The 21407-nt window shown below is 45.2% G+C and overlaps 2 protein-coding genes across 2 annotated transcripts; both read left to right on the top strand.

Moving 5' to 3' along the window:
* The first annotated feature begins 603 nt into the window (after positions 1 to 603).
* On the top strand, positions 604 to 1609 carry LOC132913071 (uncharacterized). The gene is made up of 2 exons (XM_060971033.1): positions 604 to 1333; positions 1420 to 1609. Exons 1-2 carry the CDS (start codon positions 843 to 845, stop codon positions 1487 to 1489), a joined length of 561 nt encoding a protein of 186 aa, XP_060827016.1. The 5' UTR covers positions 604 to 842; the 3' UTR covers positions 1490 to 1609.
* A 17728-nt stretch (positions 1610 to 19337) lies between these two features.
* Positions 19338 to 21184, top strand: LOC132913072 (uncharacterized). The gene is made up of 3 exons (XM_060971034.1): positions 19338 to 19680; positions 20570 to 20773; positions 20844 to 21184. The coding sequence occupies exons 1-3, from the start codon at positions 19468 to 19470 to the stop codon at positions 21051 to 21053; spliced, it is 627 nt and encodes a 208-aa protein (XP_060827017.1). The 5' UTR covers positions 19338 to 19467; the 3' UTR covers positions 21054 to 21184.
* The last annotated feature ends 223 nt before the right edge of the window (positions 21185 to 21407 follow it).

The raw sequence follows: 21407 nt of genomic DNA, 5'->3' as shown, positions 1-21407 counted from the left end.
AACGTTTCGATGTTATGCAATCTGGATTTTGGAGTATAAGCAGGTTGGTAACAAAAACTCTAACTTTCAACGATAAAGACATTTTCACAAGCTTGATCTTTGTATTTTATTCGATCGAATATTTTGGTAGTCCAACCGCGACGTCTGTACATGAAAGCACCACGAGCATTGATTCGAAGGAGGAAACGAAGAAACTCGATAACTCGATCGCTAATTCAAGAGAAATAAATAAAACCTCAGTGAATTTTTCAGTAAGTCCTTTTTTTAACAACGATGAATCCAGTAGCACGTTTGAAATCGAACGAATCGCACTTACCAGTTCGGATACGACGAGCGAAGGGAAAATCGGTAATTTTGATACAATATACATATAATATTTCTTTAAAGCATCGCTCGATAAGCGAGCAAATCGACGAAAAGAGGACGGTAACCGCTTTCGTAAATATTACAAATTTTTCAGAAAGAACCACCGACAAACAGAAATACACAGAGATATCGACTTTGAGCACGAATGAATCTGTTACGATTAACACCGTGAATAATTTTACTAGAAATAAAAATGGCACGAATATTTTTACGAGAGATGAACTAAGCGAAGGTGAGACGATTCTGACGCTGACAGAGAAATTAATTTTTCAACGACAGAATTTAGCAAAGACACTAAACTAATTATAACTGGCTCGAACGCTGTTACTGCTCGTATTCTGGAAACGATAACATCGTTCAGTTATCAAAAATCAATAGCGACAAGTGCCGAGAAAGAAAGAACGGCGGAATCAATTACCCCTATTATATTTAGCACCACGCAGACTAATGTCGTGAAAAAGCATGGTATTGAGAAAATGCGTAAGAAAGATGACTTCCCTGTATCGTACGATTATGAAGTCAGCGACTTTAACTTAGGGAAATCTAAGAATGTAAATAGTCGGGAAATTTTTTACGTAAAACCTACCAACGAGCAAAGTCACGTTTATTCAGATAAAATTTCTACTAACCCGACCGAAAGTTTTAATCAAAGTCCTCCGAATAATCGGACTGGCGGTGTATCCCAAGTCTTTGAAGAGGTTCCATGGAATTTCATGAATTCTACTGTTTCCTCTAATAAGATTAAAAAGCCTTCGATCTATAAAAATACTCCGCTTGGCAGTGAGTTTTGGAAATACACGATAATTTCAGCAAAAGTTTCTACGGTTACTGCAGATCCGACGTTAACGTCGCAGACAAAAGGGACGGGAAGGTACAAAGGAAATTTGATAAAATCTAAAAAACGCGGGAGCTCGAACACCGATATTGAAAAAATGTTTAGGTGGTTTTTTACTTTCGGTCACTCAAGGTACATATTTATATGTTTCTCTTACATCACACGTTCTTTTCCTAATTACCTTTCGTTTATTTGTCAACGTTTTGTCATAATTACAGTAAAAACAATTCGGTTAATCGAGGCGTCTACATCGAATGCAAAGGAAAGAGTGACAACGGCAAAGAGTAACCTCGCCAAACGATATTTTTCATCTGCGAGGTATTAGAATAAATTTGCATATGCGTATCTTTTAAAAGGCAAAAGTTTGGATGGTTTTGAATCGACGATAATAAAATTGTTTGACTTTCACGTGGCTGGATATTGCTTCTTGATTTGTCTGATTATACGGTATTTGTAGATGGTATAAGAAATGTACGTTGCGACAACTGGACACTTGCCGATTCTTATCAGCGATATTGCGGGCCAGTCCATAAATTCATGAGGCGGGGCAACGCTGACTGATATTTACGAGGTCCGCAGCTGGTAACGTTCGTCATGCTTTACGAGCTGTCGTAAACGAATCCTCTTATTATTCAGTTCTCTGTCCATAGGATTTTTCGGATTGTCTGCAAGCAGTTGGATTGTCCGCTTGATTGGTTCGATGCAATTTACGCAGGCAACGATAGCTTGAACGACATCGTGTTTCGGATGTGATTACGATCCAGTTGAAATTACACGCGAAATCGTGGGAAAAAAGATACGGGATCAGTGTTGCGCTGTTCAAAATGTTCTCGTTATCCGCAGGAAAGGGAATGAAAACGGTTGCGATGAGTACATAATTGGCTTTACGCAAACTATCGTGACTCGATGGTTTAATAACGGTTTTTCGAGATAGCACACCCGATCAGTTTAATTTGCAACGATAGCATATCAGCGGGTTGCGGTTAATAACCAGTCGAAGGTACGCGAACAAATAGGTGTGTTCAATCAGCACGTCGTGTCGTTCCGAATTATTCCGCGATATTTTTGTTAAAATATCCGTTCGTTCGTTTCGTTTGTCGATTTACGGTCCGCGATAGTGTGTGTACACGTTTTGTGCAAATGTGCACGTATGTTCAAAACATATGGAGAATCATCGAGTCGAATAACTTTATCGCTTATATTAATTACATTATACAAGCTAGATTTTCAGTAAATATGCTTAAAATTTAGATTTACATGGTGGTTATCAATTTGTAAATTCGAATTATTTCCTCGGTAGAGACTATACGCGATTTATGACTCTTTATTTCCTCGCAAGGGTATCCTGTCTATTTTAAATATTCCAGATGTTAATTCTTCTCTCTTTTCTATTTTCTAATATATTTCTAATATAAATTAAAAACCTTGCTAAATTAAATATGTGCCGGTATTGTACAGATTAATCGTTAATGGAGTAATCAGGAAGTTAGCCTTCTATCTTTTATTCGTTCTGTTGCCGTTGACTTGTTCGTGATCGAGCTAGCGTTTTAATTCGAGAACATTATTATCGTTGGTAGGTTCGTCTGGTGCATCTTCTTTACAAGAATTAGCATCAGAGCGAGCTATATTTATTAGAGTCAATAATTTAGCCTGTTGTGAAACGGATTAGAGCGGTATATCGTTCCTTCTAAGGAAACAAATTACCTTGCCTTGGCGAGATGCTAGTTGAACAGAGTATTCCTGGTTTCCCTTTGCACCTGCTTTTCCCTATTTCTCACGTCCACGCCGACAAACAGTCGCGCTTTGACGCGACTCGTTGGTAATTGCGTTAACAGTTGCGACCAAACCGCTTGGAAATTCAAGGTTTCTCGTTGAATGCGAAATATTGTTTGACAGCATTAGACTGATCGACACGCTTCATAAATTGCGACGTTTGTTTCGTTTTTCTCGAGAGCCGGGCGAATTAAGCTGAGAAATCGTTCACGGAAGAGGCGTGTCGTGGGTAGGGAATTGATAAATAAAGGTGATCAATCGTGAGCAAATGTTCAACTCTGGCGAAACAAATTTGCTCATTACTTATCATTTCTTCGCGATTACTCGCCGGTCGGATTAGCCGTACATTGTTCTTCGGGAGGGAAACAAATTAGTCGCTTCAGAGGAACGCGACTTCGAGAGGTTCTCTGGGTTCTCTGGCCGGGTTCGTTCCTACGGTCTTCGTGTCTAGAATACGGTAATGCCGGTGTACGTTCGCTTGTTCAAACTGTTCGTCAGGGTTACTTTAGCTTCTTGAGCAGCATCGAGAGTAGCAACGATGGACTAGCGGCTTGAGCAACGTTGAGGCTAGTATCTACCACCGACAGAAAGTTCACGGAAATCATTTAACCGAGGAAGAGTAGCGCGATCACAGGAAAAGAGGAGGAGTGCAGAGCATCGGTGTACGATGGTGGTGGTGCCGCTGGAGGCTGAGGCGAGGGTGAAGAAACGCTCGGTAATTATTTTACCGACGGAAGCGAAGGGATGAGAGAATGCAACTTGCACCCTTCCTCTTTTCACTTCACCTCCGTTTCTGGCGGCTTGATGTTAATTCATACTAATTGGTTGCATTACTCTCGTTTCATTCACCTGCCGTGGTTGTTTCCTTCCCTTTCGATGGGAACCGCCCATCCTTGTTTTTGTTACTCGACATTCTGCCATGCTTTTTATTAATTAGTCGCCAATTAATTTCAAATGTTTCCTATAATTTAACCGTAATTCTCACATTCTCGTGAATACTTTCGATTGTTTAGTTTTTCGTTACAAACTTCCGATAACGTCCCGAACGAAGAAACTCGATTGATTAAACATCAACGGTACCTCCATTGCGAACAATTTGTTTCATCGTGAAACTTCTGATATTTGAATAAAAGTTTATCTAATTTTCATTAGTTAAACGAATTAAATAAGCGATGATATGGTCTTTGCGATACACGTAACAATATCGTGTAACTCGTTCGGCTGTTGCAGATACAGCGGAAAAGCTTGAATTATAGAGAAATAAAATAACGGCTTAACCCACACCGAAACAGGAGAAGAAGGAAGGAGCGTTATAAATAGGCGGGTAGCTCTTTGTTCTCGGCAACATGTTCCGCAACGATAAAAATTTCCCGCGAAACCAAAAGATCTTATGGACCACGTGTAGCTATTTTTATGTCACTTGGCAAATTTGTGGGTCGCACGCGTTTCTTAGATATCTTTGGTTATCCATGCTTCAAAAAATATGGAATGTCGGCTTAAGAGGAAGTTGGCTGAAAAATTTCAAGAAATTGATGGACCAGTCGTAATCTGCAGCAGGAGACGACTCGCGAAAGTAGGAATCTATCTAGGTGGCGAAGGAAGAGCGAAGATGCGTGAGAAAGCGTCGGATTGTTGGACACCCCTTGCGAGGGTGTAATCATCTTTGCTCAGTCTCGTCCGTGAAAATCCATTCTCGTCACGTCGAGACAAACGGGCTCAGTTGACTCTCCATCTAAATCTCCTTCTTCCTTTCGTTCTCCGGATCTCCTTCTTCCTTTACTCGCACGGATAAGAAATGAAATTAAAATTCTCCAGGAGACTGAAACGTCACGTTCCTCGTCGTCCGTCTCATCTCATTCCTCGTTTCGTGGAAGGGAGCACCGCGTCCGTTCGCCTCCAGGTATCCGGAAGATAAAGGAAACGAGAGATCGAGTCTGCTTCGTGGGATCTCGCAGATCGTTCGATTCGGACGAGCTGAGCTGCCGGTGGATCTCCAACTTTCCACAGAAAAGAACGAATCCCAAAGAGTTGGGCTAACCTAAAACTTGGAATAAAGGCTCTGATCCTCTCCTAGGAATGCATAGAGATGCGTACGAGAGTCGGTGTGAAATATTTGTTTTCCAAATAGAGGTCGAAGAAATAGTATTTTGATATCGCTACCGTTCGAGCTTCTTCGGATACGTGCTCTCTGTGCAAAGGGACACTGGGACGTTCCGTATCTTTGCTTTGGAAATTTATGGAATTTACTTTTCATAGAAGAACCTTGCCTGCGAATCAAGGCAGCCTTCTTGTCCATCGAAGACGGACTAGTCGATCTCGTTAAGTGAAAGAAAGGACGAGGTACGGTTTGTGGGTAGGTCGGAGTGGAAAGCGTGGCTGGTTAATTGGAATCGCCTGCAAACTTGGCGACTTCTCAGCCTCGAAAGCATCGATGAAATTGCAGCACCCGTCAAGCTTCGGCCGGTTTCCTCTTCAGTTTCGAGATCGTTTCTACCTTCTCTTTGCTCGTCGCCTTTCATCCAGCGACAGTGGGATGCGACTCAATCTCGCTGCCAGCTTTCGTCCCGAACACACTGTCGTCTTCAACGGAACACGGTGGATCCCTTTGACTCTTAAAGACGGTGTGACGTGTAAGTAATTGTTACTTCATCGCTAGGTTGATTATAGCAATTTTCCTAGCTCCTTGGCTCGCTCATACTTTTCTCTTCCTCTTCTCATTTACTTCATTACCTTCTTTGTCTGTTCGCCGCGTAACTTTATCGCGGAAATTAGTTTCGCTTCTTGCGCATATATGGCGCAACATCGATGCGACCATCGTTACATCCACACACGCATTTTCTTTCAACTTTGACTGTTTCACACCTCGGGTTACAAAATTGTCAGGTCGCCGCCATTCATGGTATGCAGCCGAGAGAATGCCTGGCAATTAATTATTCTCTTCTACTTTTTCCTCCGCAAAGAGGAATAAAGGAAGAATATGTAGGCGTGAGTTTCCAGGAAGTTCGCGCAAAACAAGTGGAAATCTTTTTCGGCGATGGTCACCTTCAATTCTCGCTAGTTTTTTTCAGACAGCGTTCTCGTCGCGAGACGAGCTTTTCTCTCGTTCGTAAGTTACGCTTTCCTTTCTTCGTCGTGCCAAAACTCGTCCGGCTCGTTAATACTTTCGCAGCGATCTCCGAGTATAAATTTCGTCGTGGAATTTTCCATCGTATATCGTAAAAAGGGTGGTTTTTCACGAACGAAAACTGTTCTATTTCTTACCAAACTACCGCGCGATCGTTAATTTCTTTGTCGCGGATGGATCAAACGACCAGCGAAATTTTGTCGAAATTTCCATTCGACCGGAAGAAAAATGGGAAAGTGGGTGTGTCTTATGGAACGTTCGAGCATTCGTCCTTGAATTATGTAATATTTCATCCAGGGAATTAATTCAGCGTCTTTTGTTCAGGAAACAAGGAGGGAACTAACGAGCTGCGTATTGTCCGAGATTTCATATCAAACCGATATTTCTGCACGATTCAACGACAAGGCGTTTGTCGAACGACGAAGACGTAATTACGAAAGCAGAGCGTCGAACGATCTTGGCGGTCGGAGGAAGCGGAACGACGCCTTGCCCCGACCTTTCCCATCTTCGGCATCAGTAAGTTAGAACTATTCGAAACGTTTCGTCCCTCGTTTGCATGCCGATACGTGGCACTGAACCAAGAACCAAGTCAGCCCCTAGATCGAGCGCAGACCGACCTGAGCGCGAAACTTCACCAGTGCCATTTCTCGGATATAAACTCGACGCTCGGATCCACGTACAGGTACACTCTGACTGGAAACTGTGAATATAGGTGCGACGGAGTCTCGCCGGGGATGATGCCTTGCAATTTCGCGCGATTACCGCAGGGCTCTTCCAATTTGCCGAGAAACTTTGCCGTTATCGTCCTTCTATACTTGCTAGATCGATAATCTCTCTCGCTCCTTCGCTCCTTCGAGACGTTGTTGGAATCGCTACGATCGTCTTTGTATTTTTTTTTCGAATTTGCGAACAGGTAAACGAGAGTACAGAGCGTGCGGTTTTGAAACGAGACGATTAATCGCAGAAGGAAAAGTTCGGGGCGCGGAAGCGAAACGACGGGTCGATACGCGTCGATTGTTCGAGGACGCAACGAGGATGCGCGTTCACGGAGGACGGCTCATCTTAATCACCAATTCATCACTCGCCATTGCCCCTCGAGGCAATCGCGCGTGAACCTAGCCTGATAGACGATACATCGGCGATACCGAAGCGTAGGCATCGTCGCGTCCTGGCTCATCCCCGAATCGCCCGAGAACTGGACACGCTCGGCCAAATACCTTCGCTAGCTGGTTACATATAGCCAAGTATCTAATCGTACCAACTACACCAAGGTTTTTCGAACGAGCTTGATGTTGGCAGACTGAAATTAAGGTCGGTACGGAACGCGAGGGTACACCGAATTGATATGGACGATCTCGCTGACGGGGACGATTCGCTGACCAGCAGCCTCGTTTATTCGATAACGATCCTTAAATTATTTCTAACTGGCGATTGTTTGGTCGTGTCGCTCCGCGTCATTTTCGATCACCGACTTCGTCTTTCCACTCGTTCATGGAACTCCAACTCCTGTTAAACGATAAACGGTCGCTCGAGGACGCCCTTTTCTGACGCAGAACCACGGAGAGAAATAGCGGTGGAGATTGGCGAAACGCTGAAACAACTATTTGCGTTTGAACGGTATAAAAGAAACGTCTTGACGATCGTTTGTCTAATAGAGGACTGGAATATCGCGAAGAAGAAATACCCCCGTGAAACGCATGATTTTCTAAAGTGCTGCAGCAAGTGACCGGGCAACGGGGCTGGAACAGCGAAGTAGGATCAGTTACTCTTCCAGGAAGGGATGCGTTGGTCCGTGAACTCGCCGATAACGCAGAATTATAGTCCCAGGTCTGGCAGAGCCATCCTCTTCGAACCAACCATGTGATTCCCTACAAAACGCCTATCACCGTGCGTACCGAGGCGTGAGCAGCTTCGGTTTGCACGCATGTATCATCCCATCCCGTTGTCGCTACCGTTGCTTCTTCGCTTTTGTCCGAACAACCCAATGGACTGTGTTCCTTTTTACAAACGAACTAAGCGAAAAAACGATCGCGATGTGGCGTAGAGCAATCGCGCGATGGAACGAAGATCGAAACACGCGAAGAAACTGTAACGATCGACTGGTTGACATCCTGCGATGGATATCGGATGCGTTCGAGTTCTTTTTTTATTCGAACCGGCTTTTATCCGATCGAAAAGCAGAGCATTAGGTAGACGATGGCATTTCCTCGAGGTGACCTTCTCTGTTCCGCGGTGGTCGGATATCGGATTAAAATACACGCTTACGAAAGGATAATGAGTCTGGAAGGCGGCGACAAAAAACTGCGAACTCTAGAGGATTTTCCAGGAACAATTTGCTTGTCCTTCCTCGCAGTTCCGTAGCATCGGACGATTAGATTATCCTGTACGAACGCTGCGAATCCCACGCACACTTTTGCCCTTCCATTTGGGGTTGGAACGATTTCCTAGCCGCTGGAACGGCTAATTGGCAGCGTCCGGCCATTATCACGAGTCTTCTTAATTTACGGAACTGAATTTTGCCGTTATAAATGCCGGTTCGCGACTATCAACTCATCTATACCGACTAATTTTACGAGGAAATTTAATGGAGAATCGGAGTAGAGGAAGCGCGTTTTCACAGGAGGGAATGGCTAAGGGTGGATAGAGTCGCATACATTTCATCCCGAATAGTTTTACCTTGCGACTTACAGATAACATCTTTGCGTTAACGCGAACGTGACGTTTTTCGGAGGAAATTAAAATGGCAAGTCAGTGTGTGCAGCGTACAGTCCTCCTGTCATGCCAAATAACGTCAGCCGTAATTACTTTTATTTAGGAAGAAGAACATAGAACATCCTCCAGATGCATATTCGATTACCAATCCACCAATTACCGGTACGTTCCTTTGAGTGCTCCTATTTTTCTCTATGACGCACCTTTCAAGGCCGAAAATAGAAAATCGCACGACCAATTAATAGCGTTCGTCTTGAGAGTGCTTTCCATCGATCTTTATTTTTACACAGTTTTATATTCTCTTTTGCTCCATATTTTATCTCGTTCTTATCCAAACATCGTGCCATTGCTCCGAGCTCATCGATTCGAAAGATTCGATTTGCCGGCTAATTTTCCTTGGTAATTTTTGCCACGATAATGGCCTAGTGTATCGTGTCATTCGCAAACTCTGACGAACTATGTAAATTCATCGAGTAAGGTGAATGCCTGTGACGGATGTGGGTGGTTTTTATCACGTCGACCTTTTTTTCGCAAAGCCGGTGTTAAAGTAGTGCGTGACTGTGATTCGGTTCTTATCGCCCGATCTTCGTTCGCAAATTTAATTACTTTTTTAAGCGGACGTTTGCCAAGAAAATTTTTCCATGTTTCGTTGTGTGTTCCAGTAGCGGATAAGATTCAGGAATTACTTAAAAATTCCACAGGCTACGCGTCAAAGTACAAGTACTTTCTAGCGTGATTTCACACGACAGAAGTTTCGTATTGTTATGTAACGTAATGCACGTTGATTTTCGCTAATTGCGGTGCTCCGGTATTTTATCTTGCAAGATTTCAAGCGTTTTATGTCGTCAGGATCAGATTGAGAAAAGAAAATTGCCAGCGTTGAGCCCTGGAGTATCATTGGCATGTTGAAACTCATTAGGAAAATTATCCGAGCTGCAGTTGGAAACCGACTTGCCGGAGGTACTACGACCTTTTTTCCTTAGTGCCTTTCTCTTTAGAAGTTCAACGTTTGTTTGTACAAATTCCGAAACACGTTGAAAAATGCCGTATAGAATATATATGAAGCACGATGCAAACGACGTAGGAGCGAGCGTTCGTAGAATCGTATGCTGGTTTGTAGCGTTAACCGTAGTACGCGACATCGAGTTCTATTTCGATAATAAAGTGATCGTGATTTTGTTCGATCTGTGCTTTTCGCGGTCGCAATATAGACATCGTCATTACGATGGCTTACGAGGAAAGAGTATCTGATTGATCTCCCCTTTCCTCCGTACTTTGATCTTCTCAACGTACCGTGTATTTCGGCGTCTTACCGTTTCATCTTCGTAAGAGATACAGAAGAGAGACCCTTATTTAGTGGATTCGGTTAATGTTTCCCGTTGCAAGGAGCAACGACGAGCGAACGCTAGCTAGAAAGATTGCTTTTGTAGGTTCGTTCGCCTTGCTGCGCGGCCAAGGAATTTAGAGAGTCACGGATGTAATTTTTATTCATTTCCAAGGGAACTTAATACCGGGACTGCTGCAAAGGGATTCCAAAGGTTTTGTGCTCGTTCGACTGTGGTTTAGTCGGATCTTTTGTTATATTGCCCCTTGCTGTTTCGTGTTTGTTCTTTTATTTCGGTTAATAGGAATACTCGGCATAGTCCTTAGCGAGTAAAACAAAGGCGCCATGAAGCATCCTTCCTCTGAAAAGTTTCTAATAACGTCTGGTTTAAAAGGATTCGTACGAGTCGGTAGGTACATACCTACGTATAAATTAAAGATTGAATGGCATGTCATTTTTATTTCGTGTCAGCGGTGCGAGACTAACGGCGCGATGAGAAATTCTCGAATGGAGGAAAACCGGCGAATGAAGCACGCGCGTGTGAGAACAAAGGACGAAGCGATATTGGATAGAGCATAAACGAGAAGGGAAGTTATGGCGGTCTCAATTAGTACAAATAAAACGTTCCGAGCTAGCTAATATTATTTATCGCTCGCTCGGATGCCTCTGCACGTCGTATAAAAGCGAGAACACGGAAACCCATTATAATGAAATTAACAAATTACCCGTCGTCCAGCGCCTCGACCTCTGCTCCTGCCAGCGAACCCGTACCACCGAATCCCTACGAGTATCGTCTGTTTTCATCCTCTCGCGAAAACCACCCCATCTCGATTTTCCCTTCTCCCTTCTATCCTTCTCTTCCCTTCCCTTCTCCTCCCTCCTTTTCTCTTCTCTTCTCTTCTCTTCTCTTCTCTTCTCGCATCACGCGAAAGACAGCCTATACAATTCAGCTGATCCCGTTTCCGTTACTCCGCTTCTTGTGCATTAATTCCATTCTCCGTTAGCACGACTGGGGTCTCATTCAGACAGGAATTTCCTATCTGTGGAGGGAGCCTATGCTTCTCCGACGCCGACTCTACCGCGTAGTAATCACTGGAATTGCTACTACTTTATTCGAGCGCTTGCCCCTTTCGTCACGCGATACACGCGATTAAAAGCAACTTCTACTCCGTAGGAAAGTTTTCCCTCGTTTCTTTTTCTTCGACGATTCCTCGATCGATTGGACGATTTATAAATTTTTCTCGCTGAAGCAGCCGCGCAAACGTAGAACCGAGACTAACGTTGTCACGCTTTCTAACTAATTCAAACTTACGAATCGGTCTGCCGTACGCCGCTTCTTTCTCTGTTTTCAGTGTTTACAGATGGAATCGTACGTAGGGAAATTTTCAATTATGCACATTTTGGTCGATGTAGTCGGCGTTCACGCGTGACATGTCGCAGAGACGCGAGATGGGGGGTGAAGCGAGTGGATCCGGGGGTCGTCGGTGGATGAAGGGGTGAAGAAGGGAGGAAGAGGTGAGGGAGGATGGAGGAGGTGGACGGGGAGGGGGATGTCGGTTTTTGGGAGGGTGCGGGTTCGGTGCAGAGACAATAGTAGGCGGACAAAAGCGTGATATACGACGACCCCCGGAGCAGTGGTATTAAAATCATATTTTTAAGTCCTCCATCCTACCCCTGGACCTACCGCGAGCGCCGTACTCTTCGTTGCTACCAACTCTGTCCCCTCGTTTCATGCTGAACCACAAAATGGCGGTGGATGGGTGGTGTCTCTGTGGGACTGACGATGCTCCTGGATTTAATTGGATTCGTTGGCTGTAATTAATGCAGCTCCATCGGCCGTGGAAAGGTACCCGTTTCAGGATTTTGATTTCTTTTAACGTCGCCGTTGCCCGGCCACTCTCATCTCCGATATTATTTTTGCAGGCTTAGGTGTACGATTGCTCGTAGTGGCAAAGACAATCGTTCATAGAAACGGTTAAACGTTAATCGAATTCCTTTGACTCCGGATCGATCGTTCATTAACGTCGATCGCTAATCTCGTCAAAGTCGGCAAAGAAAAAAAAAAGAAAAAAGAGCAAGAAGCCGTGACGGATAAAAAAGTTGCAGGCTATATCAAAGGTTCGAGAAGCAGCACATTTTCATTTGAAATTCCGTGTATCTCCGGAGAATCTCGAATCGGCGGGTTATTCAGCCTCCAGTCTGATTTAAAGTCCTTCGAAAGGGATGATATACGGGCCTGAATGTATGTACCTTCGCATTTACACGCAGGCACGCGTGAAATGAATATCTCCTTCCTAACCCGCGACTCACCGCAGACGTATATATTTCATCTTGCTATCACTATTTCAGAGAGGTGACTTGCTTTTTCCTTCCCGCTTCAAAGGATTCTCTGGCTTACTTTTCTGCTAGATACGGTCGTTAACTTGGATACCACCTGCCGCTTCCTGCATTATTTTGGAAAATTCGTTAGCGATCTAAAAGAGGACCGAACGAGCGGATCGAAGCGTAGTCGCTTCGCTTTCCTTTTTACTAAAAGTTCGCTGAAAAATGAATATCTAAAAGTAAATGCGTATTACCCCGATAAACCGCGATAAACCGTACGAAGCCTCGGATCTCGAAGTGATCTTAAATTAAACGAAGAACGCGTAGGATGCGAGAGCCTGTAGAGATCTCGAGATCTTTGAACAATGGACTGAGAACTTTGGAAAAAAGAATTCACGCGTTAACTTGTGATTTCGAGTACGCGTTCTAGTCTATTCAACCAATGATGAGTTTCAAGTATTTTCTTACTTTAGCTCGCGTCCGCTCGAAACAGATATTTTTTCGCGATTCACACGCGTCAGAAAAAAGAAGTGACAAAACGATGCGGCCGCGTTCAAACGTTGCACGCGTACTCCAGCCACTCCGGATGCACTTCATTAGAACTTTTAAATCTCGTTTCGTGTCGTCGTCCGCGGAATAACTCGTGCGACGACCGAGTTTCGAAACAGCGAGATGAATTTGCTGGTCCCTTGAACGCCGTTATACGTACGCCAGTCGCTGGTTCCCCGCTGTTACCTCTGCACGGTCTCTTGCCCAAGTACTCTACGTTTTCTTCGCCACTTTATCATCGCTGATCGTCTTTACCGCCAAGGTTAGCAGGCAGCCTTCGAATACGCGAACTATCGATAAATTATCCGATTTTACGAGCACGAGCGTGCAAGTACTTTGTCGCCACGGTAAATTTGTTCGTATTCCCTTTTTTCTCCAATTTTATTTCTATCGAGTAAGTTTAATTGTTAGGACGATCGATTTACGAGCAGACATCGATGTAACATTTCAATTCCAGGCGAAATCTTAGGATTTGTCAACGTGTCACGGAAGAGAAACGCGCATTTTTCAACGACCAACCGGGACGAGATATCTCCCTGTAGAGTTGCTCCCTTTTTTACGAGGCTCTCCTTCGTGTCAACGCTATCGGTGCGAGTTTTCATTCGGAACGAATGGAATAAAGGATTCGCGTTTGGTTTTGTCGCGCGTAACGAACAACAGTACGGTGCTTTGTTCAACATTTTCCAGTCTCATCGTTGGAACGCGTGCGTCGTGACGTTGCGACGTTCGGGCGAGACAAGAAGATCGAAGAAAGCCGAGTCGCTAGAATTGGCGATTGTTGGAAGTCGAAGAAAGCGTGACTCGGGTAAGACCGATCTCTTTCTAAGAAACTGGAAGACGAATAGGAACGGGCAACAAGTTGGAAGCGAGCGCGTTACGAACGTTTGAAATTCGCGAAGAATTGGCCCCAGAGAGTGGAGAAGCGGCAATTAGAATCTCGGAGAAGGGTGGACAGCGAGATGCCAGTCGTTTAGCCAAGGCATTTTCGCATTACACGGACCATTAAGAGTTACTTGGCGAGGTTACCTTTCGGAAAAACGTTCCACTTTGTATAATGGTCGGCCGAAAGGAACAGGAAGTTCCGTTGTATACGTTTACTGCGGGGCAAAGGTGCTCACGCGTTCGCCGACTATTTCATTTTAAAGTCAAAACGTCGTGCCTAGTCGAAGCTCCGAACATCGTAAGAGGGTTGCTATACTATTATAACTTTGTAATGGCCTACTAGCGCGTACTTTGCCCTGGATATTGCCTTAAAGGGCGCAACCGTGAAACGTCCCCTTCGTAAATTTAACTTTCAAACACGTCGCCCGACATCGGTCCCCGCTAGTGCACTATCGCGTTTTTCATGTACTTCCATCCAGCTTTCTCCCGCGTTCTTTCTTGTCCTCTCTCTTTGTCGTTTCGCGGTTCGGATTATGGTAATGATCACCGACTTTTATTTGCCATCATATCCGCGAAACTGCCTCGTCGATTAATCATCTCGCACGAGATACGACTTTCGTCTTGAGGTATCGCGCGTTTATCACGCGCGTTCTAAATAAACCGATGCTAACGATGCACCGGCGGAAAACCACGAGAACTTAATTCAGTATTTTATTCGAACGTTCTTCTTTCTTCTTTTCTTTTGGGCAACTCGACAAACGTTCTTTTTACCGAAAGGAAGACATCGCAATTTTAAGCGCGTTTAGACACACACACACACACACTTCTACAGACACTTATCGTAAGTTTACTTTTAGACGAAAACGACTATAGGTACGGACGTTTTCCAAAGTATTCGCTGCATCGGGAAACTTATCGACGAGTTCCGTGTCTCGATAGTTCCACATATAGCTTAAATTATTCGCAGACTTCTCTTTTCACTCGGTCCATAACATGACGACGCAAGTTTCGAACCGAGAAAGAAGGTCAGTAGTACTTAACGCTTAATTTGTCGAGTAGTCACGAGGACTTGGACGATGTGATTAAACTTTCAACGATAGAAGGGTCTCAGCCGCGTACAATGTCCGGCTCCTTTCAAAGTTCGCCCCATCGACATATCCTAATCGGCCTGGACCGGCTTCTTTCCATCGCTTCTCCTTAACTGTATTCATACGGCAGTATGAATACGGACCAAATCGAAGAGAGAAAACGGTCAACGACTCCGGGAAACGTCGGTCGGTTCGGAACGACCGTGGTACGGATTTGGGATCTTTGGAAGCGAACGTTGGTTCTCACAGCGTTCATGGAAATCGGTAACGAAGGACGTACTCGAGATTTCCGAGTAATTCCAATTTATGGCGTCGCGTTGTCGCAAATCATAAGCGCGACCGGACGTTAACGTTTCGCATAATGGTCGTTCGATCTTTGGATTACGATCCAACAGAAATGTTACATCGGTTCGTTCGATGTCCTTGCAAGTTACATTTTCCGCTCGATATACCTGTGCTAGATGTTCTTCTCGCGAATCGATCTCCATAGAGATTTCCATGTATCGTCGTCCCTCTGGTAGATATTTTATTGCCGGTTGTAAACCGTGTATCGGTTGTACCGGTTCTAAGAGTTGTTCTCCAAAGGAATTCTTCTCTTTGTCGTCTCTCGAGCTTCTGCAGAAGGGGCAAATGTTGGTTCGTTCGGTGATACTGGTCGAAAGAATTCACGAATTGCGAATGAAACGGAAGATAATCTCCGAGCAAAGTAGAAAGGAAAACGTTGTTTCGTCGAGGACAGCCGCTGGACGAATCTATCGATTGTTGGGTGCTCCTTTCCTCGAACATTCTTGGCTAGCTAGGAGTAGAACGAATTGTTGGCGGAACGCCAGAAGGCCAAGCGAGAACGCTCGTCCAGGTGGAAGCAGAAGGTAGCGTAGTACCTCGAGCAAGATTCCGGGCAAAAAGTTAAGGGATAAAAAAAGAAAGCAGCGAAGAAAGGAAAAGAGCGGGGCGGGAGGTGGAACGGAGAGAGTAGACGACCACGAAATATTTGTCAATCGCAAAGCCAGGAAGACCGGTCGGGAAAGTCGATTTAACGCCCGTTAAGGAAGCAATTCCTTTAAGAAGGACGAACGACGGAGCAATGGTGGTGCGACCCGGGGATGCTCGACCTTCCTGGACTTACGACCTTTCACCGGAGAATCGCTTCCGTCCGCCATTATCGGCGGACGAATGGAACATCAATAACCAATTTCGTAAGACTAATATCGCGAAAATTAGTTTCCTGAGGTCCCTTTTCCTTCGTGCTTCGTTCCTTACACTCTCTCTCACTCTCTCTCTCTCTCTCTCTCTCTCTCTCTCTATCTCTATCTATACCTTCGTTAAAAGGTCTATGACCTACTCGCCGTTCATGCTTTTCTTAATGTCCAGCCATCGAGCGAAAGCGATCGTGAATCTCCCTTTATCGTCTCGCAATACCCGTTTCCGGCCATATTTTCCTTTTTTTATCGCGCACGCTCGCCGTCGCACCGAAGAAACGATAATATACCTTTTAATCCGTGTCACCCAGATTTACCCGGTGAAATATCTACCTGGACGAGTTCGAATTCCGCCTAAATGCTTTCTGAACGATCCTCTGAAAATCGGTCATTTCCACTTTCCTATGTTCGCGTTGCTCTACACGCCGCCTCTCGCCGAATCTTTTATTTTTCGCTCCTCGTCGATTTTTCGTCGACGAATTCGCGGCAACAGCGGTCCTTCCTTTTCATCCGGATCGAAGACACGTATCCGAAAAATCTGACGAAAACGATTCTTCGAAAGGCTACTAGTCGATCGTGTTGAAAACTTTGCTGCGCGCTATCAAACGCGTCTATTAATTATTCACTTTGATAACGTTGGACGATGATCTTCTCGGAACTTTGTACTCGCAGTCGGTAAAAGTACATAGATATCTCTAGATAATTTTATTTTCCTTCGAGTACCGCGCTTTGCCAGCAATTTCTTGAATTACACAGGGCTTCCTCTTAATTATAAATTAATTGTTCGCCGAGTTATGGCTCGATTTTTACTTCTCTTTTCGACCTAATTACCAGAAGGCCTTGAAGAGTTCCGAAACTCACCCGCTCTTTCCCTTCGTACATCGGTTTTTCTCCGTCGTTTTTGCGTTTCGTTCCGGTTTCCCACCCTTTCTTGCCCTCGCGGTATCCAACTACCATTTCGCCAGTGTATCTCGAACTTCCCTTTAACGAGAAACCACTGTACCTTTCGTAACGTCACCTTTTTGCCCGGAATCATGGCGTTTCGATGTTTCTTTTCACAGCGAGGAAATTTCCAGGCCAACGAGGGTGCATTCGACCAGTGAATTTTCCGGTTTCCCCTTTGCGGCAAACGTCGATAGGCGTGTAAGAAGTCTCTTTTTCTCCCTCTCTCTGTCTCTCTGTCTCTCTATCTCCCCTTTTGCACGTGTTCCGTCGGCCGCATTAATTATTTTGTCGAAATTTACATTCGCCCCGGTGTAGTCGGTGGAATTCGGTGGAGAAAAGGAGGGTAACGCGGTAACCGTTGGCGTGTCGAATTCACCGGCGCGATAGACAAGCAAAGCGATAGACAAAAGGTCGTGCTTATCGAGCAAATTTGATCAATCGGCAATTTCACTCGGTCTATCGGGGACGATATTTGACGCGATTCCGTCTCGATTTCTTTTTATCGATCCGGTATAAAGGCTATAAAACGAGATGCTGGGAATGTTAAAGTTGATTTATTAACGTTTGATTTATTTCCCAATCGATCGGAACGAATGCATTTACCCTGGCGAGGCAAGATAGCTGGGGCTCACCAACCTACGCCGCGATCAACCTTTTCATTTCGTACCCTCCTCTGCTTTCTCCTCTCTCATCCGCTTCTCCCATTCCCCCTTTCTCTTTCCTCGTTTTTTTTTCTTAACAAGAATTCCACCGTTTAAGTGCCATATTTTTCGTACGAGCTGTAAGAGCGCCGGGTGTCTATTAATAAGCATATCAGACCGGTGGAATCTCGCGATAAAAGTGATGTATGTCGGTGGAATAACGGAGCATCGCGCCAAGAGCGGCTGATACAAACCGCTCGCAACCGCGAACAAATTTCCCACGAGTCGCTTTTTAACGGCCATCGGATGTCAAACGTCTCTTCCTTCGGTTACTCTTTTCCAACGCGCCACTATTTCAACGTCACGGACGTATTTATTACGCATCGCGGTAACGTTCGCGCGTCATTTTTCTCCGACTCGTAGACTTTTGCTCATTTTTCCAAGTAACGTAGCCGACGACGACGCGCCGCTTATCGCGCAACGCATACGCGTTCGTTCGGCGGTTTCGCTTCGCTGAAAAACGTTCGCGCGATAAAAATTGAAGCAAGCGCGCGCGATCTCGGCGAAAGGAAACGCCGTCGTTTAGAAAAACGGCCGGATAATCTGGTCAGACGCATAAATGCCTAGAATGTACGAACTTGTCGGATGCAAATTTTACGACTTTTTCCAAAGATGTTGATGAATAAGGAATCGCGAAGTTGCCGGTAGCTTGCGGCAACAGTAATGGAAGATTGGCGCGGTGGCGAAGCTCTAGTCGGAAACTCGGAAACGTTTCATCAAGCGACCGAGATCTCCTCTTACGGTGGCCTATCCAGCTACCGGCTGCTATCTCCGCGTTCCTACTTGTAATCTCGCCTCCTTTATATCTTCTTTGTTATCAGCAGCCAGCGAAAGGAGGAAGAATCGAACGTGGATTTTGCGAACGAAACTTGACTGAGAGACCTCCATACGTAACATCGTCGGGCTACTTCGTACACGTCGTGCTTTCTCTCTTTTCGTTCCTTCTTCGTCGTTCGAACGATAGAGATTCCCTCGTCGATGAGAATCGAACAGCTGAGCCTTCAGGGATTAAAATTTAATTTGCTTGTACGCGTTGCACGCTTGTGGCTTCGCATCTGTGGAAAGTTGGTTTCACGGATTAGGCGATTAAAAAGATTCGTTTGGGAAAGTATGGTTCGCGTAGTTGGAGCGATCGGTATCGAGCTAAAGTTCGCGACGAATCGGAGGATTACGAGGATCGTGAAGTTTCCGCTTACACGTCGGTCAAAATTCGTGCGACATGTACTGACAAAGAACACGACCAATACTTTTAGGAGCTTCGTATCACGTTCGGCGAACCGTCAAACAAAATTCTTCCATGGTGTACAAAGGGAACGTTCCAAGTTTCCAGAGCCAACGACCTTCCTCCACAAATTTGTAACGTCGTAAGTTTCGAGGTTATGCGATGCAAAGTGAAGCCGACGAAATTTCGTAAGTTCGTAAACGGGCTCGTGGTAAATCGCACAGAAATCGCCGTGGTCGCGTTTGAGAAAAGATTGGCGCAAGCTGAATTTTCCACCGGCTGTTTCATAATCGCGCCGCCACGAAGATTGGCTGAGTCTATTGAAAAACCTTTTGTCTTTCGGCTTGTCATTTCTGCCACATCTGACTCTTAGTCTCGATGAAGTATCGGAAGCAGGAGACTCGAATCGAAAACTGAGATCAACGATGAAGAGAGGAACGAAGTGTATCGCGCAGACCATCAACTTGTCCAATCCGGAAACATGCGTAAGACCAAAGAGGATTCAGAAGCTTGTTCATGCAGACATGATGCAGCCTTGTCCGAGCATAGTGGCTGGAAGCTCGTCTTATTGGACTCCGAGACCGGTGCCCATTAAAATCTGCACGCGGAAAGACATGCAAAGAACTTGTCCGCCAAAGGTGAACCGAATAATCGTTTGGTTGGGCGCGCTGTTCAAGAGGCGGAAAGACGGTTGAACAGGATGCGTACGTGGTCGAACAGGATATATTTATCGTTAATAAGATTCCGTTAAGAAGGCAGCTTTGGCGTTAAATCACGCGAACGCGTGAGTTCGTCTCGTGTTCGCGCGATATACACGCGTCTAGGAAGCGACGAATGACGATGTATCGGCTCCTGTAGGAAACTGATTGGTCGATACCGTAGTTACGTTTACCTGGAATTAGCTCGACGGTTCGGTGTACACAGGTATAGCGACACGGATGAGTCTCTAATGGAGGAGGACAGTTTAGAGTTGGCGTACTTGTTAGGGACACGTACGTACGTGACCTCACGAGTCGAAAGCATCGTCGCGTTTAGCAGACTAGCAGACTCTAGGGTCCACTCGTTGAACAGAAAGCCGGATACTCTGGAGGGTTTCGTAAACGCGACAAATCTTTTCCTCTCTTTCACGGGCTTCTTTTCACGCCTGTTTTCATTTCCGTAGCTTCGCTATGTATTTTCCTACAATTCGAGGATTCGGTGGCGATACCCGCCAATACGAATAAACATAAACTCGTTTAGTTAGAAATATCAACGTTTCGTTTCGCAAGTAATTCCGATTTTTCTTCGATTTTCCGCTTCACCTTCGATATTCGCTTACGATATACCGTGTGCCGGCAAATAAGAATCCGGCTCACCGGTCTCTCGATTCTCAACGCAAATACAAAGATACGAAGGAAGGAATACCGCGCTTCTTCTTAAAAACTCTCAAATATTGATATTCTTTCGAGTCACGTACGCAAACTTGGTACTCTGTCCAAAGAAACGATACACTGCCAAACCGTAGTAACGTTATGTACGTTTGCTTAGCTCTGCGAGTGTCCGCAGAAGACATTGCCGAAGACGTCGGGTTACAAATTCTGTAACATTCTGCTGTTCCTCGTGAAAAGTAGCATCGCTGCTGGTCTCGTTTATTGGACGCATACCGAGGGCTTGTGGGGTAGCAGCGCCGACGTCGAGGACCTGTATCGCAGGATAATGGCTACGATCGCTCCCACTTTCAACGACAGAGAAGTAGTAACGCAACTTACCAACGTTAATTTCTGCTCTTTCTCGATCCATGGAAATTGTTACGTTTTCACAGATCGAATTGCCTCGCATAAACGATTTCAAGAACACGATGATACAGCAGTACAACTACACCTTGTTTACCATAATGAACTGTATCGTGAGCGCGTCGACGATGCTGCGGAAGCAACTTCAAAGTATGTTGGTCGACGTCGAACCAGCCAAGGTCGAGCCATCCGACGCCGAACCTTCCGACGATACGACGGATACCGAAGAGGAAAGTTAACAGTTACGCCATTGTTAAATCATCCAAGACAAATCCCTTGTGTAGTGTTGTTTGCCGTCGTCTCGTGACTTTAAGAAGTGCTAATGCACGAATAAATTCGTAAAACACTGGCTCCGCTCTATCGTGGAGAATACGACTACTTGTGTTAAGAGGTGACTGCGACAACGGTGTTCAAGATGTTCACGCTGGTTTCGTCGAGGACGTTGGCAAAGACGTTCTCGAGATGTTGCTTCACGGTACGTACATAGAGATTCACGTAAGCACGCGAAATACGATACAAGGACAGATTAAAATTCCGTTCAGCTTGCTTCCATTTTTTCCCGGAACACCAGAGGGTACACCAGGGATTTCTCA

Source organism: Bombus pascuorum, chromosome 12 (assembly GCF_905332965.1).
Source record: "Bombus pascuorum chromosome 12, iyBomPasc1.1, whole genome shotgun sequence".
NCBI classification, from domain to species: Eukaryota; Metazoa; Arthropoda; class Insecta; order Hymenoptera; family Apidae; genus Bombus; species Bombus pascuorum.
The sequence above is the reverse complement of the archived record's forward strand: the minus strand, read 5'-3'. Positions and strand labels throughout refer to the sequence as shown.

What these genes read in the sequence shown, in the direction of transcription:
- LOC132913071 (XM_060971033.1), top strand. Translation starts at nt 843, where the DNA reads ATGCGTAAGAAAGATGACTTCCCTGTATCGTACGATTATGAAGTCAGC. An exon ending in TTTACTTTCGGTCACTCAAG is followed by an intron (nt 1,334 to 1,419) that starts GTACATATTTAT and finishes TCATAATTACAG; the next exon opens with TAAAAACAATTCGGTTAATC.
- LOC132913072 (XM_060971034.1), top strand. Translation starts at nt 19,468, where the DNA reads ATGAAGAGAGGAACGAAGTGTATCGCGCAGACCATCAACTTGTCCAAT. An exon ending in AAAGAACTTGTCCGCCAAAG is followed by an intron (nt 19,681 to 20,569) that starts GTGAACCGAATA and finishes ACGTTTGCTTAG; the next exon opens with CTCTGCGAGTGTCCGCAGAA. An exon ending in CCACTTTCAACGACAGAGAA is followed by an intron (nt 20,774 to 20,843) that starts GTAGTAACGCAA and finishes ACGTTTTCACAG; the next exon opens with ATCGAATTGCCTCGCATAAA.